This window comes from Mobula birostris, chromosome 14, assembly GCF_030028105.1.
Source record: "Mobula birostris isolate sMobBir1 chromosome 14, sMobBir1.hap1, whole genome shotgun sequence".
In the NCBI taxonomy this organism is placed as follows: Eukaryota; Metazoa; Chordata; class Chondrichthyes; order Myliobatiformes; family Myliobatidae; genus Mobula; species Mobula birostris.
In genome coordinates, this window is record NC_092383.1 from 5,242,825 (window position 1) to 5,269,576 (window position 26,752).

Here is a 26,752-nt window from a genome sequence, read left to right on the forward strand (position 1 = left end):
AAAACTAACAAACAACACATAATTGTAACATATAGTTACAACAGTGCAACAATACCATAACTTGACAAAGAACAGGCCATGGCACGGTAAAAAAGTTCAAAGTCTCTCGAAAGTCCCACATCTCATGCAGACGGGAGAAGGAAGAAAACTCTCCCTGCCATGCCCGACCACAGTCCGACTCTGAGTCATCCGAAAACTTCGAGCTCCGATCAGCCCTCCGACACAGAGTACCGAGCACCATCTCTGCCGAATGCTTCGACCTCAGCCTCGGTCTCCAGAGCAGGCAAAGCCGGGGATTTTGGGGCCTTCCCTCCGGAGATTCTCAATCGTACAGTAACAACAGCAGCGAACTAGGCATTTCAGAAATTTCTCCAGATGTTCCTCTGCTTCTCACGTCTGTCTTCATCAAATTAGAATTGTGCACAGCGTCCTACTTACAAATACGATATCATTTCACCGGAGAGCTGCGCGCGCTGCGTCGCGCCGCCATCTTCTCCTCCCGATGTTCCTGATGGTGGAGAGGCTAGTGCCTGTGATGAAGCTGGCTGAGTTTCCAACTTTCTGTAGATTTTTCCAGTCCTGTGCAGTGGCCCCTCCCATACCATTTGGTGATGCAACCAATTAGAATGCTTTCCACAGTACATCGGTGGAAATTTGGGAGAATCTTTGGTAACATACTGAATCTCCTAATGATAGATAGACTACTGAAATGAGATGGTGTTCAGCAGTTCGTGCTGCCATCTCACAGTTCCAGTGACCCGGGGTTCAGACCTGATCATGGGTACTGCTTGTGGGGATAATTGTTCAGTCCCTCTGTTCTTGGTGTGTCCCCTCCAGTAGCTCTGGTTTCTCCCACCACCCAGGAGCAAGGAGGTGGTAGCTTACTCCATTCTTTCTTGTCTTTAAAGACAAGCATTAACTTTGTCACATGTGCATCAAAGTGTGCAGTGAAATGTATTGTTTGCATCAACGGCCAATGGAGACAGTCCGCAAGTGTCGCTACATTTCCAGCACCAGCGTCACATGTCCACAACTCACCAACTCTCATCTGTTGGCCTTTAGAATGGGGGAGGAAACCAGAGCACCCAAAGGAAACACACATGGTCACGAGACGAACGTGCAGACTCCTTACAGACAGCGATGGGGGTTGAATGCGGTTTGCTGGGTGCGTATCAGCATTCCGGTAACCGGTACTCTCCCGTACAATATCGGCTCTTGAGTTAACTTTCGGCAAGATGGCCCCAGCGACCAACTGTGACATCTTGCAGACAGCTTACAAAACTGCTGGATACTCTTCTGCGTCTTCTAAATATACTCCTTTCTGAACTGGGATCAATTGCAGCTTGTAATTTCCCTCTTAAGAATGTCTTATTTGGGCTGACTGAATGATCTGGCATTTCTGTGGACTCCTGGGGGATTCGTGTGGAGCGCAGCTATGTCCGTTGCTGGGAGCGTAGACTGCATCGATTCCTAATGGTGGAACATGACGAGGACGAGCGTGGAAAATGAATGTGTGTTCAGCGCCGTCGGCCTGCGTTTGATTGGTTGCCCTCTTGCTGCTGCGAGTGGGAGGTGCAAAGCTCCCTCACTGGAAGGTTCAATCGCCTCAGACTCACTTTCAGCTGTGTTCGGATGCTTAATGCTCTCAGTGTTGGACGTGCCTTACTGTTTGCGTGATTTGATCGTTGTGCTTCAGCGCGGAACTGAATCTGTGGCCGTGCCGAACGGACTGACTCGGTGGCTGTGGGCTCTATGGTTTAATGCTTTGTGTGTTATTTGTTCGCTTTTTGCTGCTTGCACGATTTGTTCTTTTTTACCCGCACGTTCGATGTTCTTGTGTGGGTTCTATGACGGTTCCTTGTTTTGTGGCTGTCTGCAAGAAGATGAATCTCAAGGTTGAATGCTGTATGTATGCTTTGTGAACTTTGATCTTGAAACTTAGAGCAATCAGAGAGGTGTTGATGGATGCGAGAGTGGGAATGAATACATTGCAGAGGGTACAGGGAAACTGGGAGAGGGGACAATAGAACTGATGTGATTACTCCTCTTGGGCCAATATGGATGTGATGGGCCAAGTGACCTTGTTACAATATCAGATTCAGATTCTTTACCCAGGATGGTCATAGAGGCTTTGTCATGTGTTTAATGGGGAAAAGGTTAATAAATTTCTCAGTATTGATGGAACTGGGGACCTGGGAAATGGCACTGTGATAAGAGATCTGACATCTCACTAAATGGCAGGGCAGGTATGACGGGCCGAATGGCTTACTGACTCTATTCCTTCTGTCTGGTCTCAAGAGTTGTCTCTGGCTTGGGGAGATGGCATGTTTTCCCCTCCAGGAGTATTGTCCCGTTGACAGCACGCAAGTTCTACCCGGTGCACATTGTGGGGAAGTTGCACTGTTGGCAGCCTTTGAACATTAAACCGAGACTTTGTCTTCCCCACAAGTGGTGAGAAAGTGGTTATAGTATCTTAGTGCAGAAATAGCACTGCATCTTCTTTTAAATATTCAAATTTCAACGATAGAGGCAGCTTGGCCCAACTGATCTGTTCTCCGAGTAAGTGAACATAAAGCAAAACAACAGACGTTGGAAATCTTAAAATAAATTCGAAAATGCTGGAAACACCTTGCAGGTTGGGCGGCACCCGCGGAGAGAGGATCAGATAACACTTGAAGTTTCTTCCTCAGATGACTTTTAATTTGTTTTATGATCCCTGCTCCCCTTGGTGTTTGGGGTAAAGGAACTAGTTTGGTGAGCTGGTAACCTCGACATTCCCGCAGTGAGAGTAGTAGTGCAATCACTCGAGTCGAGTTTGATGTCCTCCTGAGGCAGGGGGTTCCCAACCTGGGGCCCACAGACCCCTTGGTTAATGGTAGGGTGTCCATGGCAAATAAAAGATTGGGAACCCCTGTCCTGAGAGGTTATTCCCTTAATGGGGAATGCCTGGGTGTGACTTTGTTTAACGTGGGGAGGCTGATGCACGGGCAGCCACCACTCCGCCCCTGACAGATCGGGGTCAGGGGTCAGTGGTCAGGGTCCAGTGGCACGGAATGCAAAGTGAGCGGGGACCCTTCACTGCTGAAGCCTTCCTCTACATGCAGTGCAGGTGGACAATAAGGTGCTGGGCCATAGCAAGGTGGATTGTGAGGCCTTATAGTACAAGGACAGCGTTCCATAGTCGTATAGCAGTGGGGTAGAGATTCCTGCATTGAAAGTGGCATTTGCGCTGTAATAATCATCTCTGTCGTTCCACTTCAACCAACTAGTCCTGTGTCTTTTTGTTTCCAGCACCTGCCCTCCGTGCGCCAATCTCGCTGGCCAGCTCGTACGCACCTTTCGCGATGATGCCCCACCACGACATGAACGGTGCGCTGACCAGTCCGGGCCCTTACTCCAGCCTGCACATCTCACCGCAGATTAACGCAGCCGCCTATCGATCCCCCATGGTGAGCTTTGGCGGTGTACGTAACCTATACCTTTCTTCTTACCAATTTATCGTTTGAATTAACACGCGGCTTCTGGCGCTGTTCTTGCCGTGAACTGTAAACTGAACCCTTCTCTCCCTTCCCCTCAACCAGGTCGGCTTCGACCCCCACTCCCACATGCGGGCACCTGGACTGTCCGCGGGCATGGCCTCGATCCCAGGAGGAAAGCCGTAAGTCCCAATCCATGCTCTCTACCATCTGCTAATTCCTCAACCACACACTGAACAGCTGGAGATCTGTCAGACCCTGGGAGGAGGGTGGGGAGGTGACTGGAGTTGTTTTATTATTGTCACATGTGCCGAGTTAGGCATGCTGTTCACACAGGAAAACTGGAGTACAAGTCCATCATAATATTTTCCAGGAAAAACTAGTCTCCTTTAATGCTGCTATACACTCTGCAAGATGAGCCCATTTTTCCATTACAGCGAATACTAGCGATTCAAGAATATTCTTCTGAGCTATAAACTGACTGTCGAACCCTGCTCCAACCTATAATGCTCTCAGTCAAGCATGCCAGTCTTGTAAAAAGACAGCAGCCATGTCAAAATTTACAAGTATTTCCGATTGTAACAAAAAGTAAACCCTCTACTCGCTGTCTTGACCCGGTCCCCACCACACTTCATAAGGATTCTTGATAGTGTTTTCAACTCTGTTAGGAAAATTGTTAACATTTCCCTTCATACTGGACTCTTTCCAGATGCCTTCGAAACTACAGCTGTCAAGCCCCGACTTTAAAAGCCAAATCTTGATCGTGCAGTACCAGCTAACTACAGGCCGAGATCAGATCTTCCCTTCCCGGACAGATTCTTCAGAAAGTCATTTTCAGCCAACTTTCTGAGCCAGAACAGTATTCTGGAAAAGTTTCAGTCAGGTCTTAACACAGAGACGGCCCTTATCAAAATTGTCAGCAAACTTGGGCTCAGTACTGATGCCAACAGAATCTCAGTTCTAATTCTTCTTGAACTAAGTGCTGCCTTCGACACAATTGACCAAAATCTTCTCCTAGATTGCCTTGAGAGCTGGGTTGGCTCTCTGGTAGTTCCCTGATTTAGTTTCCTTTGTATATCTTGGAGAGAATTTTTCGTGTCTTGGAGACCAGTTTTCTAAGAGATACAGTACACCTTTTGGTGTTGCTCAGGGATGCTGTCTTGGTCCCCTACTCTTCTCCTTGTACATGCTCCCCTTGGGAAACATCACTAGAGAGCGTATACTTGAATTCCTCAGTAAAACTAATGACACACGATTGTATATCTCGGTTGAGCCTGACGATGATAACACCCTATCTTCTCTGACTTCTGGTTTGGCTGCAATGAACAGATGGTTGAGCAATAATTTCCTAAAACTAAATGAAGGTAAAACTGATCCCAAAGCCAAAAGAGATAAACTTCTGGATAAACTTGGGAACTTGGCTCCCCATGTAAGATGAGCAGGAACTAGCTTGGGTGTTATTCTCGATTCCGATTTGAATTTTAAGTCCCCTGTAGAGGAGGTGGCCCAGAACAGCATTTCTGCACTTACGAAATTTGCAAAGGTACATTTGTTTCTGGCATGTCATGATGCTGAAAAACTAACATATGCCTTTGCGTTGCATAGACTAGAATTACTGCAATGTGGTTTCTATTGGCAATCTACTGACAAACTTTAACTCATTCAGTACGCCACCACTAGGCTTTTAACCAAAACCAGGCTGAGGGAACGTATCACTGGTACTAGCTACTCTGCTTTGGCTTCCTGTATCCTTGAGAATTGATTTTAACGTTCTGTTACTTGTTTTTAAAGCTCTCAATGCTCTGGGAGAGGAGCAAGCTTTATAATCTTGCTCGAGCTGTCAGGTCTTCTTCCATCAGTCTCTTAAACTTAAGCAATCTCCCTCAAAAGAGAGTTGGCAGGTCAGCTTTTTTGAGCTACGCTTCTAAACTTGGAATTCAATATCTAAAACTATAAGGGATGCAGACTCAGTTGACACTGTTAAACACCAGTTTAAAATCAATTTATGTAGCCTCTACATAACTAACATAAAGAAATAGAAAGGTGCAACTCAGAAACAGGGCCCTTTGGCCCATCTTGTCTGTGCTAAACAATTTAAACTGCCCACTCCCATCAGCCTGCACCAGGACCATAACCCTCCATACCCCTGTCATCCATGTACCTATCCAAACTTTGCTTAAACGTTGAAATCGAGCTCACATGCGCCACTTGCACTGGTAGCTTGTTCCACATTCTCTTAACCCCCTGAGTGAAGAAGTTTCCCTACATGTTCCCCTTAAAACGTTTCACCTTTCACCCTTCACCCATGACCTCTGGTTGTAGTCCCACCCAACCTCAGTGGAAAAAGCCTGCCTGCATTTACCAGATCTATACCTCTATCAAATCTCCTCTCAATCTTCTACGTTCCAAGGAATAAAGTCCTAACCTATTCAATTTTTCCTTATAACTCAGATCCTCTAGACCTGGAAATGTCCTTGTAAATCTTTGTCTTTTAATTTACATTTTTATTTTTATTTTTTTATTTTACCTTTCATATTTGTACTTTTATCCCATAGTAAAGCACTTGAACTACCGTATGTCATTTGGATGAAAAGTGTTTATAAGTGTGTAATAGTTATTACAGCTCAGGTCATCACACAGTGCATCGCAGTAGAACAAGGTAAAACAATAACAATGCAGAATAAAGTGTAACAGCTACAGAGAAAGGGCAGAGCAGGTCATCAATAAAATGCAAGATCATAATGAGGTAGATTGTGAGGTCAAGAGTCCATCCTGTAGTACTAGGGAACCATTTAATAATCTTATTGCAGTGAGATAGAAGCTGTCTTTAAGCTTGTTTGTACATGCTTTTAGGCTTTTGTATCTTCCGCCCAATGTGGGGGAGGCGCGAAGAAGAGGGGTCTTTGATAATGCTGGTGGCTTTACTGAGGCAGTGAGAATTATAGACAAAGTCCATGGAGGGAAAGCTGGTTTCTGTGATGTGCTGAGCTGCTCTGGTGTTTCTTTTGGTCACCTACAGAGCAGTTGCCGGACCAGGGTAAGGGCTGTTTACCCTCAGTCGCTAGTGCTAGCTATGAAATGTACTTGAAGAATGGTCTCAGCCCGGAACGTCAGCTGCTTGTTCGTCTCCATAGATGCTGCCTGACCTGCTGAGTTCCTCCAGCATTTTGTGTGGGTTGCTCCAGATCATAGAACTTGGAACAGGACAGCAGAAAAGCCATTTGGCCCATCATATCTGTGCTGGGCCTGATGCTAAATTACCAACTGATTTAGAGCAGGTTAAAGGGTTGGCAATGAATGAATGAGCAGTGCAAAGAAATTGAGCGGTATGAACGAAGTTATGATTATAGAGGCTTTCACCAAAAGACAAAGGATATGATGAACTTAAAGAGGACCATGGCATCAACTGGGTGTATCGAAGACAGTAGTGGTAATCCATGCTATGAAAAAGCAGAGATTATGGACAGATGGGTTGAGTACATCACGGAATTATTTGAAGATAGCAGGATTGAGGATTTACCAGAATTAAATCAAATGACTAATCAACCTTAGATATTGATGTCAGAGATGGAAAGTGCGATTTGGAGTCTAAAAGTCAGAAAGGCGGCCAGTGAAGATAAGATTTCCACTGAAATTCTCAAACCGCTTGGTCCGACGGGAAAAATGAACCTTTTAGCGATATTAAACAACAGTTATATGACAGGAAATCTTCTGAAGGACTTTCTCAAATCAGTATTTATCACCTTACCAAAAAAGCCAAGGACAATAAAATGTAACGAACACAGGACGATAAGCATAATGTCTCACTGCGTCAAGCTACTGTTGAAAATAGTGTTCGGCAGAATGAAAGGTACAATCAGCGATGAAATTGGAGAAACACAGTTTGGTTTTCGTAAAGGCTCAGGAACAAGGGAAGGGATATTTGCAATGAGAAACACCATGGAGAGATGCATTGAGGCACAAAAGGCCATCTACTTATGCTTTATTGACCATGAAAAGGCTTTTGATAAAGTAAGACATGAGAAAGTAATAGAGGTGCTGAATAAGTACGATCTGGGATGGGAGAATGTGCAGATAATAAGGAACTTGTATTGGAAACAGAAAGCGGCAGTCAGGGCAGAAAATGAGCTATCACCATGGGCATGTATTAAACAAGGCGTAAGGTCACTGGATTTGTTCAACCTCTACGGAGAATGGATTTTTCGGGAATGCGACCATCAGAAGACAGGTATTCCAATCGGAGGCCGGAAGGTGGATAACGTCAGGTATGCGGACAACACTGTGTTGTTAGCTGATAGCGAATGTGAACTTCAAATTACGCTGAATAAAGTGAATGAGAAAAGCCTTGACTACGGACTAAAAATCAACCCTAAGAAAACAAAATCGATGGTGGTAAGCAAAACAAACACTAAAGACTCATTCATGACGGTATCGTTACAAGTGAGTGGACAAGACATTGAACAGGTGCGAAAGTTTGAATATCTTGGCAGTTGTCTGACAGATGACAGGAGACGTGAAGTTGAGATCAGGAGGAGAATAGGTATCGGCTAAGACCCAGTTCATGAAGCTAAAAGATCTACTATGCAATCGGAAGGTAGACATCCAAAGTAGAATCTACTTCCTCGAGTGTTAGGTGTGGTCAGTACTGAGGTATGGAGCAGGAACATGGACCCTGAAGAAGGATGACATGAAACGAATTAATGCTTTTGAAATGTGGTGCTATCAACGAATGTTGAAGATCAGCTGGGTAGAGGAAGTTTCAAATGAGAGAGTTTTGTCCGAAGTTGATAGACCACGGATACTACTGGAGAAGATTATGAAGTTAAAAGTTGCTTATTGTGGACACGTAACCTGAAGAGATGACATCTTGTCAGACTTGCTATATGGAAGGGTGGAGGGAAAGAAAGGAAGAGGAAGGCAAAGAACAACGTGGCTGGGTAACATCAAGGATCGGGCCAAGCTGGACAAGACTAGGGATGTTGTGGACAAGTGTCAGGAAAGAGCGGCGTGGAGGGAAATCGTCTGCCAACTGGAAATTCCAGATGTGACCTAACGACGATAAAGGGTTGGCACAACATACTACCCTAAGATTCATTGTCTTGCAGACACTTGGGGTAATAAAAAAGAAATACAACAGAATTTATGGAAAACTTTAAAATTTGTTATAAGTTCTCTGATCTATAATAAACAATAATATTCATGCAAGCAAGAGAAAAGAATAAAATATACAATATTCAAAGTAAATTTATTATCAAAGTTGTTGCTTGGATTGGAGAGCATGCCTTATGAGAGTAGACTGAGTAAACTTGGCCTTTTCTCCTTGGAGTGATGGAAGATGAGGGGTGACCTGATAGAGGTGTATAAGAGGATGAGACATTGATCGTGTGGATAGCCAGAGGCTTTTTCCCAGGGCTGAAATGGCTAACATGAGGGGGCACAGTTTTAAGGTGCTTGGAAGTAGGTACAAGGGGGATGTCAGGGGTAAGTTTTTCACACACAGAGTGTTGGTTGTTTGGAATGAACTGCCAGCGACGATGGTACAGGTGGATACAATGGGGTCTTTCAAGAGACTCTTAGATAGGTCCATGGAGCTTAGAAAAATCGAGGGCTATGTGGTAGGGAAATTCTAGGCAGTTTCTAGAGTAGATTACATGGTCGGCACAACATTGTGGGCCGAAGGGCCTGTAATGTGCTGTAGATTTCTATGTTCTATGTATGTATTTGTCATCATATACTACTCTGAGATTCATTGTCTTGTAGACACTTGAGGTAATAAAAAAGAAATACAACAGAATTTATGAAAAACTTTAAAATTTAAAAAAACTTAAAGAAAGACAGGCAAACATCCAACATGCAGATGAAGACACAATTGTGCAAATATAACAAACGCTGCTGAGAACTGAGCTGTAAAGTGTCCTTGAAAGTGACTTTGTGGGTCATACAATCAAATTAGTTGAGCAAAGTTATCCACGTTGGTTCAGGAGCCTGATGGTTGTGAGGTAATAACTGTTCCTGAACCTGGTAGGTGTGGGACTGAAGGATTCTGTACCTCCTGCCCAATAAGAGAGCGTGGCCTGGGTGGTTGTGGTCTTCGATGATGGACGCTGCTTCCTCGTGGCAGTGCGCCTTGTAGATGTGCTCAGTGGTGGAGAGGGCTTTGCCTTCATGGACTGAGCTGTATCCAACACTTTCTGTAGGATTCTCAATAAATAGGTAAAGAGCTAGCTAGATAGATAGACAGGCAGACTGTACAAATGAGAGACTTTCCCTGAAACTTTGAGTAAAACACAGCATGCAGAATATAGTGTTACACTTACAGAGAAAGTTCAGTGCAGGTAGCCAGATAAAATGCAGGGGACCTGCGTGAGCAGTAGAGCTACACACCCTGTCTTTATACTTTATTGTCGCCAAACAATTGATACTAGAACGTACAATCATCACAGCGATATTTAGTCTAGTGGTTAATGAATGACCACATACAATCTCTAAGCAACATGGCCGTGGGAGAGCTGGTGATGGGGTTAATATTGTGTCTTTACTGAGGATGGATGTAACTATAAACCTCCCATTGGAGCTGGTAAAATCAGCCCGAATAATGTTCCCCACGAGTTGTTTTGGGTATTAAAGTATAGCTTCCACTGGGAGGTCTTGGGCATAGGGGAGGAAGTGTACATTATTACATGATATGCAATGCACACAAAACACTGGAGGAACTCAGCAGGCTAGGTCGCATCTGTGGAAAAGAGTAAACAGTCAACGTTTTGGGTCGAGACCCTTCTTCAGGTCTTCATCTTTGTCCTGAAGAAGTGTCTTGGCCTGAAACGTCGACTGCTTATTCCTTTCCATAGATGCTACCTGACCTGCTGAGTTACTCCAGAATTCTGTGCGTGTGCTGCTCTGGGTTTTCGGCATCTGCAGACTTCCTTGTGGTTGTGATTATTACATTGATACCCTGACTTGTGTCGTGGTCGGTCCTGCGATTCAAAGGTGTGGCAACGTAAGGAGCAGCGGGGGGTACTGGACTCTGCCAAATACACCACAAGCTCAACCCTCCCCACCATCAGTAAGTGCTGCTTCAACAAGACGCTGTCTGACCCACTGAGTTCTGCCAGAAGGTTGTGAGTGGCTCCAGATTCCAGCATCTGCAGTCTAACTGTTTACTCACTGAGATTGCTATGTGAGGGAACTGCCCTCCTTCCCAGAACCTTCTCACAGTCTATTTACCTTTTCTCTCCCTCTCTCTCCTCTCCCCCCCCCCGCCCCCGCCAGTGCGTATTCCTTCCACGTCAGCGCCGACGGACAGATGCAGCCGGTGCCCTTCCCGCCGGATGCACTGATCGGCTCTGGGATCCCCCGGCACGCTCGGCAGATCAACACCTTGAATCACGGCGAGGTGGTGTGCGCCGTCACCATCAGCAACCCCACCAGGCACGTCTACACCGGCGGCAAGGGCTGCGTGAAGATCTGGGACATCAGCCAACCCGGCAGCAAGAGTCCCGTCTCCCAGTTAGACTGCCTAGTAAGTGGGGCCTGAAGGAGCAACCGGCTGGGCGCCAGTGGAATGCCGTGATGTATCTGATCTGAACGTGGGTGGGGTGAAGGGGGATACATGTCTTTGCTTAAAATATCACATTGAACCACCATAAAGGTATTTATTGATTTCCCCTCAATTTAAGGTGAAATTATACTTAGTGGCCTCCTTATTGGGTACACCTGGGCACCTTGTTAATGCAAAATCAGCCAATCATGTGGCAGCATCTCAATGCATAAAAGCATGTAGACATGGTCAAAAGGCTCAGTTATTGCTCAGACCAAACATCAGAATGGGGAAGAAATGTGATCAAAGTGACTTTGACCGTGGAATGACTGTTGGTGCCAGGCAGGGTGGTTTGAGTATCTCAGAAACTGCTGTTCTCCTGTGATTTTTCACAAGCAACAGTCACTAGAGTTTACAGAGAATGGTGTGATATATGGGCAGTGCCTTCACAAGATGGGTGACCCTCCCCCCCCCCCCCCCCCCCCAGCCATTATCAGTACTCTTCAGAGACTGTCTGTCGCTTAACCAGGACTTGTGATATGTACCAGCTGCTTCACGTGATCCTGATTTGGGTGGGGTGGGCTAAGCAAGTGCTACACCTTGCCTAAGGGCGACCTGCAGGCTAGTAGAGGGAAGGAGCCTCCTTTACTAAAGACGTAACTCCACCCTGGCACCCGGGTAGCCTTTGACACCCTGACTAATCAAGGACCTATCAGCCTCTGCCTGAAATACACCCAATGACTTGGCCTCCACAGCAGTCTGTGCAATGGAGTCCACAGGTTCACCACCATCTCACTGAAGAAATTCCTCCTCATCTCTGTTCTAAAGGGATGTTCTTGTATTCGGAGACTGTGCCCATCGGTCCCAATGACGGGCCATTGAATACTTGTTCAATTAGAAGTTACATGGCCTTAGGAGTTAATGTTTTTTGTAGTTTCTTCCACGTCCCCACTGAGTTTTGTACTGGCTGAAGGGTGCTCACTGGTGTAACTATGGGAAACAGCCAGTAATTTGCCTGCAGCAGCAATCAAGGTACTCTGTAGAAGAACTCAGCCGGTCAGGCAGCATCTGCGGAGGGAAAGGAATGGTTGGCGTTTGGGGGCAGACCCTCAGTGGGACCTCAGTGGCAATTCGCTGCTGCTTGGTGATTTTGACCCTTGGGTACTGGGAAGAAAACGCTGGCTGCTCATTATCTTTTGAACTAGATGTCTCGGTGAAAGACGGCACTATTCCCAGCATGTATTTTCTGAATAGTGTCCACCTGGAGCTCGCTGTTTCCGTACCATGCCGTGATGCAGCCAGTCATTGGAGTGGGTCTTCCACCTTGAAAGGTCAACGATATGAATGCCCCCAGTATCCTGTCAGACCCCATTTAATTATGCTAATGTTTTCCAAAAAAGTAAAAAAAGAACCAGTAAACTTATTCTCAAAGTACGCATCACCGTATACTACCTTAAGATTAACTTTCTTGCAGGCATTCACAGGAAAATGAAGACATACAATAAAATTTATGAAAAGCTAGACATATATGAAGACTGACAAACAACCAATGTGCGAAAGAATACAAATTCTGCTAATTAATTAATACTGAGAAAGTGAGTTGTGGGGTCCCTGAAAGTGAGTCTGTAGGTTGTGGAATCTGTTTAGTGTTGAGGTGAATGAAGTTATCCACTCTGGTTCAGGAAGCCTGACGGTTGAAGGGCAATTACAGTTCCTGAACCTGGTGGTGTGGGACCCAAGGCTCCTGTACCTCCTTCCCGATGGCAACAGTGAGAAGAAGCGGAGACTGGAAGATGAGGGACCTCGATGATGGATGCTGCTCTCTTGTGGCAGCGTCCTTGTAGCTGTGCTCAATGGTGGGGAACTGGACTGTATCCTCCGTAGCCTTTTCCATTCCTGGGTATTGATGTTTCCATACTAGGCCATGATACAATCCACTGTGCAGCTGTAGAAGTTTATCAAAATTTATACTTTGTCTTAACGTCACATTTACCACCATTTTTCCTTCTCCCCGCTTAACAGAACCGGGATAACTATATCCGTTCCTGCAAGCTTCTCCCCGATGGACGTACGCTGATCGTCGGAGGGGAGGCGAGCACGCTCACGATATGGGACCTGGCCTCACCCACACCACGGATCAAGGCCGAGCTCACGTCCTCTGCGCCGGCCTGCTACGCGCTGGCTATCAGCCCTGACGCTAAAGTCTGCTTCTCCTGCTGTAGTGACGGGAACATAGCCGTGTGGGATCTGCACAATCAGACGCTGGTCAGGTGAGGCTGCGCGCTGAGCTGTCTCTTCATTATTCTGAGAAGCCAGGGCCTGTTCTTCCAGCTGATGTTGCTCAGAACTTGGTCCTCCACCCACATTCTAGTGGATCTCAGGGTCTATGTTTCTTCAACATCATCTTAGATGAGAACAAAAGTGGCCTTAGCTGTTTGCCTTGTAAATAATTCATAGACTCAAAGTTGTACAGAACAGAAACAGGCCTTTCAATGTAAACTAATCCCATTTGCCAATGTTTGGCCCATATCCCTCTAACACTTCTCTATCCAAGGACTTGTCCAAACACATTTCTCTTCAACGTTGTGAAGATAAATTAGTTTTATTTATTTATAGATCCAGCACTGTTAACAGGCCCTTCCAGCCCAGCAAACCCCATTACATCTATGTGAACAAATACCAATCAGTATGTCTTTGGACTTTGGGAGGGAACCGGTGCACACAGAGAAACCCATACAGTCACGGGGAGAGCGCTAAGCCTCCTTACAGACAGTGGCAGGAATCGGGCTTGTGCTGAAACAATGTTACACTCCCGTGCCACACGTACATTAAAATGTACAGTGAAATGTGTTGTTTTGCGTCAATGATCAACACAGTCCGAGGATGCGCTGGGGGCAGCCCGCAAATGTCGCCATGCTTCCAGTGCCAACATGGCATGCCCACAGGTCACTAGAATATGAGTGGACCAAAGCACCTGGAAGAAGCCCATGTGGTCACGGGTTGAACGTATAAACTCCTTAGAAACAGCAGCAGAAATTGAACTGTTCGACTGCTACGTTACCCTTCACCCTGGTGTAATTGTACCTAGATCCACCACTCCCACTGTAACTTAATCAATATACCCGCCATGGATAAACTAGCCCTACAGGCCCACTTTAAGTCTTTCCCTTCTCACCTTAAACTTATGCCTTCTGATTTTAGACTTGACTTCCTTACTCTGAGAAAAACTGCAGTATTTGCCATGTATGTGCCTCTCATAATTTTATAAATCTTGATAAGATCATCTCTCAGTCTGCGTTGTTCTAGGGGGAAATGTCACATATTGTGAAACAGAAGAAAGGAAATTATAGGCCAGTTAGTCTGGCTTCAGTAGTTGGGACAATGTTGGAGTTTGTTATTAAATTCGAGGCATTTGCAGGCAAATGATAAAATAGGTCAAAGCTGGCATGGTTTCCATAAGGGTAAGTATTTGCCTGACAAATCTGTTGGAATTCTTTGAGGAAATAACAGGCTGGATAAACAAAGGAGAGTCAGTGGGTGTTGTTTACTTGGTTGTTCAGAAAGCCTTCGACAAGGTGCCGGACATAAGGCCTCTTATGAAATGCCTGCCGTTATTTGTCGAGGCACTGAGTTCAGAGTTGAGAGGTTATGCAGCAACTTCATAAGACTCTGGTTGGGTCACATCTGGAGTATTGTATACATTTCTGGTCGCACCAGCGCGTGGTGTGCAAATGTTATGGGGAGAAGGAAGGATGTTGAGGCTTTGGAGAGGGTGCAGAACAGGTTTACCAGGATGCTGTCTGGTTTAGAGGGCGTGCTAGCATGAGAACCTGGACAAACTTGGTCGTTTTCTCTGAAGGAGCGGAGGCTGAAGGGAGATCTGATAGAGGTTTGTAAGATTACGAGAGGCGTAGACAGGGAGTATCTGTTTCCCAGGATAGAAATATATAATACCAGAGGACATACAATGAAGGTGAGAGAGGGTAAATTCAAAGGGGATGTGAGGGGTAAGTTTTTTCACTCAGAGTGGTGGATGTCTGGAATGTGCTGCCTGGTATGGTGGTAGACGAAATACATTGGAGGCTTTTAGGAGATATTTGGATGGGCATGAGGATGTAAAGAAGATGGAGGGATATGGACATGTTGTACGTAGGAGGGATTAGTGCTTGGGGGTTTTTGATTTGCTTTTTAACTGGTTCGGCACAATATTGAGGACTGAAGGACCTGTTCCTGTGCTGTGCTCTTCTATTAAGAAGATAAAAGCCCGTGGTAGTACAGGAAAGATATTAGCATGGATAGAAGATTGGCTGATTGGCAGGAGGCAAAGAATGTGAATAAAGGGAGCCATTTCTGGTTGGCTGCTGGTGACTAGTGGTGTTCTCGTCACTGTTGGGGCTGCTGGTGACTAGTGGTGTTCTAATCATTGTTGGGGCTGCTGGTGACTAGTGGTGTTCTCGTCATTGTTGGGGCTGCTGGTGACTAGTGGTGTTCTCGTCATTGTTGGGGCTGCTGGTGACTAGTGGTGTTCTGCAGGGGTCATTGTTGGGGCTGCTGGTGACTAGTGGTGTTCTCGTCATTGTTGGGGCTGCTGGTGACTAGTGGTGTTCTCGTCATTGTTGGGGCTGCTGGTGACTAGTGGTGTTCTCGTCATTGTTGGGGCTGCTGGTGACTAGTGGTGTTCTCGTCATTGTTGGGGCTGCTGGTGACTAGTGGTGTTCCGCAGGGGTCATTGTTGGGGCTGCTGGTGACTAGTGGTGTTCTCGTCATTGTTGGGGCTGCTGGTGACTAGTGGTGTTCTGCAGGGGTCATTGTTGGGGCTGCTGGTGACTAGTGGTGTTCTCGTCATTGTTGGGGCTGCTGGTGACTAGTGGTGTTCTGCAGGGGTCATTGTTGGGGCTGCTGGTGACTAGTGGTGTTCTAGTCATTGTTGGGGCTGCTGGTGACTAGTGGTGTTCTAGTCATTGGGGCTGCTGGTGACTAGTGGTGTTCTCGTCATTGTTGGGGCTGCTGGTGACTAGTGGTGTTCTGCAGGGGTCATTGTTGGGGCTGCTGGTGACTAGTGGTGTTCTGCAGGGGTCATTGTTGGGGCTGCTGGTGACTAGTGGTGTTCTCGTCATTGTTGGGGCTGCTGGTGACTAGTGGTGTTCTGCAGGGGTCATTGTTGGGGCTGCTGGTGACTAGTGGTGTTCTAGTCATTGTTGGGGCTGCTGGTGACTAGTGGTGTTCTAGTCATTGGGGCTGCTGGTGACTAGTGGTGTTCTAGTCATTGGGGCTGCTGGTGACTAGTGGTCTGCAGGGGTCATTGTTGGGGCTGCTGGTGACTAGTGGTGTTCTAGTCATTGGGGCTGCTGGTGACTAGTGGTGTTCTCGTCATTGTTGGGGCTGCTGGTGACTAGTGGTGTTCTGCAGGGGTCATTGTTGGGGCTGCTGGTGACTAGTGGTGTTCTCTTCATTGTTGGGGCTGCTGGTGACTAGTGGTGTTCTGCAGGGGTCATTGTTGGGGCTGCTGGTGACTAGTGGTGTTCTAGTCATTGTTGGGGCTGCTGGTGACTAGTGGTGTTCTAGTCATTGGGGCTGCTGGTGACTAGTGGTGTTCTAGTCATTGGGGCTGCTGGTGACTAGTGGTGTTCTAGTCATTGGGGCTGCTGGTGACTAGTGGTGTTCTAGTCATTGTTGGGGCTACTTCTTTTCACCATATGTGTCAATGACTTGGATGATGGAATTGAGGGCTTTGTGGACAATATGATGATAGGTGGAGGGGTTGGTAGTATTGAGGAAGCAATCAGTCTGCAGAAGGACCTAGACAGATTGGGAGAATGGGCAAAGAAATGGAGATGGAATACAGTACAGGGAAGGGCATGGTCATGCAGTTTGACAGAAGGAATAAAGGCGTAGGCGGTTTTCTAAATGGGGACAAAATGCAAAAATCAGAGCTGCAAAGGGGCTTGGGAGTCTTTGTGCAGGATTCCCTAATTTGCAGGTTAACTCATTAGTAAAGAAGGCAAATACGTCCATTTTGAGCAGTCTAGAATATAACAGCAAGGATGTGATGCTGAGGCTTTATAAGGCATTGGTCAGAACGCACTTGTGGTTTAAAACAGTCCCAGCCTATCCCATCTTTCTTTATAACTCGAGGCCCCCAGTACAGTGAACATCTTGTGAAACTTTTCTGCACCGCTCTAGTTTAACCACACCCTTCCTTTAGTGTGGTGACCAGAAACGTTTAGCGTAATGGGGTGGGGGGAGAGATCTCATCAAAGCCCATCGAGGACTGAAAGGCCTAGATAGAGTGGCCTTTCTATCTACATCAGACATTCCACAGCCTTTGTTACGCCATGGAGCCACACCATTAACCGAAGGGTTCCTGGACCCCAGGTTGGGAACCCCACTGAGGGCATGGTATGCGTGGCAACACCCGAAGGACGCCCCAGCACTGCCTTGCGTTGCATCGGTTGTTAACGCAAACGGCGTACGCGTGAGAAATAAAACTGAACCTGCTTAATGTCCGGCAGAACTGTGCTTGTCCGGTAGGGCACTGGCTGTGATCTCATTGTCCAGTACATCAGCAGAAACGGAACCCACCGTGGATAGGCCCGACACTGGGTCATCTGACTCTAGGCTTTCAGAGTGTTAACACCCAGTCCACGTCTTGTGCGTGTGGTCGGAGAATCAAGGGGGAACAATAACTAAAGCCGATTGAATGGTGTATAGACATTGTGTGGACAGTTGGGCTGGAGGGGAGAGGTTGCCAATCCTGACAGGTCACATTAACAAGAAGTGCTTTGTGGTTTTGTACAGGCAGTTCCAAGGGCACACAGATGGTGCCAGTTGTATAGATATCTCTCATGATGGCACTAAACTATGGACGGGAGGTTTGGATAACACCGTGAGGTCCTGGGATTTAAGGGAAGGACGGCAACTTCAGCAACACGACTTTACCTCACAGGTGAGTGGCTGACCAGCCAGAAATGGCACTAACCTGCTCAGGTCTCTGGTTTCTTTTGGCCTGACCCTTCCTCTCCAATTCTGTTTCAGTTGAAGTTAATGTTTCATTGTGCCACACCCACCCCCTAAGAATGTTGCCTTACTTGTTAGTATTTAATACATTTTACTCTTCAATTCCATCACTTTAGAAATGAATCCCAATGATTAACTTGCTGTTGATATTGTTACGATCCCATGTATGTTCTACCTTCTCCAATGTGTTCTCCTGATGGGAGAGAGGGAGAGTGGGAATGGGGGGAGAGGGAAGGAGCACGAGGAAAGGGAGAGAGAGGAATAAAGGAGAAAGGGAAGAGGAGAGAGAGAATGAGGAGGAGAGATTTAGGAGTGGGGATAGAGGAGTGGGAGATGGGGAGGGAGAGGAGGGGAGAGAGGAAGGGAGTGAACAGGAGGAGGGGGGAAGAGGAAGAGTGTTGGGGCAGGGAGAGGTGGGGGAGAGAAAGAGGACGGGGGAGGGAGCAGGAGGGGGGAGGGAGAGGTGGGGGGAGAGAGAGAGAGGAGGAGGAGTGTTGGGGGCAGGTAGAGGAGGGAGGGAGAGGTGGGGGGAGAGAAAGAGGACGGAGTGGGAGTGAGCAGGAGGAGAGGAGGGAGAGGTGGGGAGAGTTAGTGGGGGGATGGAGAGGGGAGGGGAAGGGAAGAGAGGAGGAGAGGGTGAGAGCTGATAATTAACACTGCCTTCTGCTCCTGTGCAGATCTTCTCTCTGGGTTACTGCCCCACGGGGGAGTGGTTAGCGGTGGGAATGGAGAGCAGCAACGTCGAAGTGTTGCATCACACTAAACCAGACAAGTATCAGCTTCACCTGCACGAGAGCTGCGTCCTGTCGCTCAAGTTCGCTTACTGTGGTGAGTGGATCTGCAGATGCTTTTGTTCCACAAAGCCTCAAGCTCTCCCTCCTCTCTGATCTATCCCAAGTTCATCAAGGACGCTGTGTGACACTTGAATAGATTGTGTACACATTCTTCATAATTGAGTAACTTTCCTCCACTGGCAACTTCCAAAGGCCTTGGTAGTTGAGACACAAGAAAGCGGAGGTGCTAGGGTCTGGTGCACCACACAACGTTCTGGTTCTGGAGGAACTTTGGCATGAGCAGAAAGAGGAATTGATGACAGATGCCTCTCATTACTGCCAGTGGGGATCAGAACAGGTGAATGGCTGAAACCATGGGGGAGTAACATTGAGCGTTACAGCACAACCCAGGCCCTTCAGCCTTGATCTCCAAGATCAGTTTAACCCTTTCCTCCTGCATAGCCCTCCATTTTTCTATCATCCATTTAAAGGCATCCGTCAGTCTTGCGAGACCATGGATCTACGCCTGGAAAGTCTTCACTCTCCAGGGCGCAGGCCTGGTCAAGGTCGTATGGAAGACCAGCAGTTGCCCATGCTACAAGTCTCCCCTTTCCACAAGACCAATGTTGTCCCAAGGGAGGGGCATTAGGACCCATACAGCTTGGCACCAGTGTCGTCGCAGAGCACTGTGTGGTTAAGTGCCTTGCTCAAAGACACAACACTCTGCCTCGGCTGGGGCTCGAACTCACGACCTTCAGATCACCAGTCAAATGCCTTAACCACTTGGCCACGTGCTCACACATCATCATCCATTTAAGATGCCCTTAAATAACTCTGATGTATCAGCCTCTACCACCAACCCCGGGAGCGCGTACACGCACCCACCATTTCTGTGTACAAAAACCTACCTCTGACATTTTCCCCTCCACCCCCCCAATACTTTCCTCCAATCATTTAAAATTATAATAGCTATTTCTGCCCTGGCTTTGCCTCTTGTACACATACTGAGCTAAGGAGCTGGATACCTTGAATCTGATTGACAGTTTTCCCCCCTACCCGTTGATGCCAAATAAAATTTACATAAGTTGAATGAATCTGTTTTAATTTTTTTCAAGTTGTACATATCAATTATGTATAATTAAAGACATTTAGAAATGTTGTAAAGGGATATTGATAGTCCACACTCTGGGCCCATGGCTGGAGTTCCACATCCTGAGGTCTAGTCTCTAATGGTGTTGGAAGCCATGTGACCAGATACAGAAAATACTATTGCGAGCTTTGTGAATTGATCACTAATCTGCCCATTTGCTTGTTCTGAAGGAAATGTTTTGAATGTGTGTACGTTTTTTTACCTAGGGAAGTGGTTTGTCAGCACCGGTAAGGACAACCTACTGAATGCCTGGAGGACACCGTACGGTGCCAGTATATTCCAGGTAAAAGACAGTTTGCCAAAGGTTTTCTCTTCTGCCATCTAACGGTTGCCTCAAGTTTTAGTTTGAATTAATATTTAGTTTCCAAAAGCTCCCTTCAGGAAAGCACTATAGGGCTACTAAAACAAAAAAATTCACACCATCTTAAAAGCTTCTTTCCCCCGGGTAGTTAACCTGAATAACCATTCTAGTTATCCCCCACCCCCCTCTATTATTACCATAGTCACTGCACTGTAAACACTTTAAACCACTTTTCATAATGTTGTTTACATTGTAAATAAAGTGGAAAGTACAGTTATTATGCAAATATGTATAAATTATACAACCTTGAGATTCATCTCCTTACAGGCAGCTACAAAACATGAATCCTGAAAGAACCCATTTAAAAAAAAGACTAACAAGCACTCCATGTGTAGAGAGAGAAAAGCACAAATTGTACAAACAATAAAAACAAGCAACAGCATTCAGAACTATGAACAAATTGAGCACTTTTCACTAAAATGGACTTTTGTTTTATTGTCCAAAAATTGTGTGAAGTTGTTTAATATATGGTGCTGTGCAAAATTCGTAGGCACACGTCTACATAGGTAGACTTTTGCACAGTACTGCAGTAATTTTATGTATTGTACTGTGCTGCTACAAACAAAAAAATCCTGACGTGAGTGATGATAAACCTGGTTCTGATATGGGTCTCTACTGTGGACTGAGAGTGGGAAGGGGGCAGGGAGAGGGGTGTCACGATGTGAAAAAGGGGAAGGGAGAGGGGAGGGAGCAGGAAGCACCAGAGAAACATTTTCTAATGATCAATAAACCAATTTTTTTTTGGAATGAAATGACTTTGCCTGGTGTCTCAGGGTTGGGTGTGTCTGCACCCACTCCACCCCTGCCCCAGTACTCATTCGCTGTCACCTGTCCCACAGCTCCATGTTGACAAATACAGTACCTTGCAAAAATCTTAGGCAGTCTAGCTATATACATGTGCCCAAGACTCTTGCACAGTACTGTACATTGAAACATGCACCGAAATGCTTCATTTACGTCAACAACCAGCACAGTCCAAGGATGTGCTGGGAGCAGCTTGCAAGTGTGGCCATGTTTCCAGTGCCAATCTAGCATGCCCACTGCTCACTAACCCTAATCTGTACATCTTTGGAATGTGGGGGGAAACTGGAGCACCCAGAGGAAACCCACAAAGTCAGCGGGCGAATGTACAAATTCCTTACAGCCGGCGGCAGGAATTGAACCCTAGTCACTAGTGTTGTAATGGCGTTACTCTAAACACCATGCTGCTGATAGAAAGGACACAATTAGAACAAAAAAAAACGTCTATTTTAGTACACAGTGACGAAAGTTGCTAAACTGTAGTGATTAAGGTTTTGGCGGTTGGTTGAAGGGACGATTTGTTTCTGTTTAACAGTGAAGGGGAAGGTACTCCTTGCCCAAACAATCAAGCTCGTAGGGTATTTGTCTAACTTTATCTAAAATTCTGCTTTTTTTTTATTGCCCTTCCCCCTCCAGTCAAAGGAATCCTCATCTGTGTTAAGTTGTGATATCTCGGCTGATGACAAGTACATCGTCACTGGATCCGGCGACAAAAAAGCAACGGTCTATGAGGTCATCTACTGAAGGGGGATAAACCACGTTAGCACTTTAGATTGCGGCATTCAGGATTGGCTTGAAATACACCTTTCATACAGAGAAGGAATCCATTGTATGTTACAGTCAACCTAACGAGAGAACTGGTTTACAAAGCTCGCTTTTGGGGTATTCGAGGCTTGCTTTACGTCAGAGCTGATGACTCTCCTTGTGGCCGAGGGAGGCTTGGAGTGTATCCCGTTTGAATGGGAGATGTTTGAGATTTACCGGCAGCCCAACCAGAACTTCCTTTCTCTGAACTTTTTCCGTGGCGTACCTTGGGAAGTGCCACTGGGCGGTGCGGTGCATACGGATGTTTTGGACTCCGATGTGAAGCGGCGCTTCGCTAGTGATCTGTGCTGTAAATATTGGGTGGAGTTGGGGTTCTGCCTGGCTCTTTGGGGGTACTTCTGCATTGTGCCCTGAGACATGGCACCAAGTTCTGGGGTGCAGCCTGTGGGGAATTGAACTGCGTCCCAGGAAAATAAAAAAAAAACAAGGTTCTTAAATTTAGGAGAGAGTTGTTCTAGATTGAGAGGGAATGGCCAAAGGGACTTGGAAAGTGGAAAAGTTGGCCTTATTGTGAGTATACCTTCCGACCTATGGATTTAAGGTCATCACTCTTGCTTCAAGGCCAACATTCTCACGAGGGAACTGAACCGGACGATACGTTGATGTGATGTTGAAGACACTGCTCAGGGAAGCTGTAGAACAGGCTTGACTGTTTCTCATTGTTCCTCCGTTGTGTGCGTTGAACCATTGACGGGGAAGTTCGTTGGAGGTGGTGATGGAGGATATGGACTTTTCAGAATAGATTTATTTTTTAAGAATTCCCTCTGCCCACACGAGTTTCTCTGCTTCGTGATTGAATTGGTCTCAGGTCAGCTTTAGTCTGATCTGTTCTATGTGTGTATATATGTTCAAATTCCAGATAGCTAGTGGTTGCAGTTCCTGCAAAAAAAAAGTCTTGATTTATTTTTACTTTTTAACACTTCAGCTGTAAGAGTAAAGTACATAACAATAGTGTCTCACAAAGTATCACCGTGTGTCTTTCTATGTTTGGTTACGAGTGGCGTTCATTGAATCCGAGAGCTATACTGCACAGGAAAAGGCCGTTCGGCCCGGCTTGTCTATTCGTGTACAAACATTACAACATGGTACAGGCCCTTTGGCTCACTATGTTGTGGCAGTGTTTTAACCTACTCCAAGATCAATCTAACACTTCCCTCCTACATAGTCCTCCATTTTTCTATCATCCATGTGCCTGTCTAAGAGCTCCTAATGCCCCTAGTGTGTCTGCCTCTACCACCACCCTTGGCAGGGTATTTCTGTAAAGACCTTACCTCTGACAACCCCCCTATGCTTTCCTCCAATCACCGTAAAATTACGCCCCCTCGTGTTAACCGTTTCCACCCTGGGATAAAGTCTCTGGCTGTCCACTCTATCAATGCCTCCTATCATCTTGTGCACCTCTATCCAGTCAGCTCTCATCCTCCTTCACTCCAAAGAGAAAAGCACTAGCTTGCCACAGAGTGAGATGAGGCCACTTTTGGAGTTCGGTGGAACCGGATGAAAAGGGGACACCAGCATATTGTTTCAAAGCGCAGGCAGGTTTGAGGTGGTGATGTTGCTATGAGTCTACCTGCCTATCGGAACTGAGCAACCAGTGTTCATATTGCCCTCCCGATTATACTGCTATTTGGACGAGGCACAGGAGCAGAATTAGACCATTTTTGGCCCATCGAGTCTGTTCTGCCATTCCACCTTGCCTGATTTATTATCCCTCTCATCCCCATTCTTCCCCTAATCTTTGATGCCCTGTCTAGTCAAGAACCTATCAAACTCCGCTTTAAATATACCCAATAACTTGCCCTCCTAGGCTGTCTGTAGCACCGAATTCCAGAGATGCTCTACCCTCTGGCTAAAGAAATTCCTCCTCATCTCTGTTGTAAAGGGATGTCGTATTCTGAGCCTGTGCCCTCTGGTCCTAGGCTCCTTCACCATTGCAAACATCCTCTCCACATCCATTCCATCTAGGCCTTTCAATGTTTGATAGGTTTCAATGAGATTCCCCCCTCCATTCTTCTGAACTCCAGCGAGTACAGACCAGAGCCATCAAACACTCCTCATATGCTAACCCTTTTATTCCTTTCAAGAATGATTCTCTCCAGTGCCCGCACATCCTTTCTGAGATGAGGGGTCCAAAACTGTTCACAATACTCAAAGGCCACTCTTTTCCCCTGCTCTCCACTTTTCCCGCTCCTATCTGATCCATCATTCTCCCTTAACAAGTGGAGCTTTTGACTGTTTATAATGTCGTCACCGAGAAGTACAGCACATGCAGAGGCCCTTCGTCCCATCTAGTCCATGTTGTTTTGGAGGAGATTTGGGGGTGCTTCCTCTTAAATCATAGAACAGTGCAGCACGATACAGTCCCCTCAGCTCATGCTGTGTCAACCTTTTAACCTACTCTTAAGATCAATCTAACCCTTCCTTCCCACATAGCCCTCCACTTATTTTTCATCCATGTGCCTATCAAAATGTATCTGTCTCTGCCACCACCTCTGGCAGCGCGTTCCTCTCTGGGTCACTCTCACTCTCTGGGTAAAAATATACTTCCCACTGATGTCCCCTCCCGATAGTTTCCTCCTGTCACCTTCCAAATCCGATTTATTTATTATATGTATATTGAAACAGTGAAATGCATCGTTAGCGACCAGCACAGGGGGCAGCCCACTCATAATAGTCATTATACCCTGGGGAAAATTTCTCTGGCTGTCCATTTGATTCATGCCTCTTAACTTGTACACCTGCATTGAGTTCATCTCTCATCCTCCTCCACTCCAAAGGGAAAAAGCCTAGCTCACTCAACCTATCCTCAAAAGACATGCTCTGTAACCCAGGCAGCATCCTTGGTAAATCTCTGCACCCTCTCTTAAAGCTTCCACATCCTTCCTATAATGAGGCAACCAGAACTAAACTGGTGGGAGAATTTAGAACAAACAGTCTCCGCTAACAGGGAGTTATCCCTGTAAGACATAGGTGAGGCAAAACATTTGAGGATTGTGAGTCCCTGCACATCTTCCTTGGGACAGTGCAAGGAGGGTCTTTACATTAGAGGATGGTTGCCATGGTGAGGTGAGAATATAGAACTGAACCTGCAGTCTGAATATGAAGGGCTGAATGGCCTTTCCCTTCTCCCAGTATGTATATTCCCTCCCACCCCCACCAATCTCTGCTGAGGAGAGCAGTGCTTTCCCACACAGTCGGAGGTGAGGCTTCTCTCAGCTTTGAGATTATTTTACAAACTCAATTAGACATGGAAATGGGGCATTGTGATTGGGACTCTACTCTCCTGAGTGTCAGAAAATGAGGGGTGATTTGATAGAGATAGACAGAATTATGGGGGGTATGGATAGGTAAATGCAAGCAAGCTTTTTCCGCTGAGGCTAGGTGAGACTACAACTAGGGGTCATGGGTTAAGGGTGAAAGGCGAAATGCTTAAGGGGAAACTTCTTCACTCAGAGGGTGGTGTGAGTGTGGAACAAGCTGCCAGCAGAAGTGGTAGATGGAGGTTCAACCTCAACATTCGAGAGAATTTTGGGTAATTACGGGAATGGGAGGGCTCTGCTCAAGGTGTGGGTCAACGGGACTAGGCAGAGTAATGGTTTTGCATGGACTAGATGGGCTGAAGGGCCTGTTTCTGTGCTGTAATGCACTATGACTCGAGGCCATTCAGCCCGCGTCTCGGCTATGCAAGGTAGCAGCTCGTAGAGTATGGCATAAGTTTGATGCCACACCAGATTTTTGGCATTGGGACCCATCTGATTGACAAAGTGCTCCCTACTGATTCAGAGATAATGCTTGTAAAGGCAGAAACCATAGAAAAACTACAGCACAGAAACAGGCCTTGCTCTGTCAGTATAACGGACACCAAACTACTTGCAGTGTGCACAGCTCCCAACACGTGTCTGCAACGTTCAGGCCAAGTGTGCATAGACGACCAATGATTGAGCAACAAATTTCTGCTTTCAAGTTTTATTTCTCTGCTCTCTCTAAACTCACTTCATCAATCTCATTCCCAGACTGTCCCCTTTCTAATTCTGTGGGCTAACCACACTCTGGTTTGAATTTTCTCTGTGCATTAACAACTTGATTTGATGATTAAATTCTGCCCACAAATCATCTCGCCCTCAAAAAAAAAAAGCAGCATTTGGTTTGGATTTTCTTTTCCTTTTATTTCTTATTTAGAGATACAGCACAGAACAAACCCTTCGAGCTGTGCTGCCCAGAAACCCCTGGTTTTACCCTAGCCTAATCATGGGACAGTTTACAATGACCAACTAACCTACTACCCACTACATCTTTCGATGGGAGGACACCCGATCACTCCCACCACATTCCATGGGGAGGATGTACAAACTTCTTACAATGACATTGGGAATGAACTCTGAACCTCGCCCCAGCTGTAATAGTGTCGTGCTTTCCTTAATGAAAAATGCATTCTCAGCAAAGCAGAGGTGAACAACGCTTGGTCACCATAGTAGTTCTGAAACGACTCATTGGGTCATGAGGTATCCGTTCTTGTGGTTCCTGTCACCAGATAAACATATGTAGCAACTTAACTGCAATCACACACAATGATGTACAGTTGTTAATAACTCAATAAAAATTTTTTTAAAAAAAGAATTGCTATCTTAGCGGGAGAGGGCCACAGTGTGGATTTTGTAGAAGGATTTGCCTACATGAAGTGAACAAGGTGGATCAGTGACTTGTGGCATTCAGTTTAATACCTGTTCTGCCCTCGCTCATTTTCCCCATTTTCTCAAACTAGACAGATAGATAACTCCTGTCCTGACGTAGCTATAGTTGAGGGCAGTTTTA

The 26,752-nt window shown here is 46.3% G+C and overlaps 1 protein-coding gene across 1 annotated transcript in view; it reads left to right on the forward strand.

Annotated features, from left to right (window-relative positions):
• The window catches only part of LOC140209666 (transducin-like enhancer protein 3), an 87,004-nt gene extending 60,465 nt beyond the window's left edge, over positions 1-26,539 (forward strand). Inside the window, 8 exon segments of the mRNA XM_072278023.1 lie at positions 3,292-3,449; positions 3,582-3,658; positions 10,746-10,995; positions 13,036-13,283; positions 17,812-17,959; positions 18,708-18,858; positions 20,160-20,236; positions 21,752-26,539. Coding sequence (XP_072134124.1) covers positions 3,292-3,449; positions 3,582-3,658; positions 10,746-10,995; positions 13,036-13,283; positions 17,812-17,959; positions 18,708-18,858; positions 20,160-20,236; positions 21,752-21,859 — 1,217 coding nt within the window. The 3' untranslated portion in view covers positions 21,860-26,539.
• The last annotated feature ends 213 nt before the right edge of the window (positions 26,540-26,752 follow it).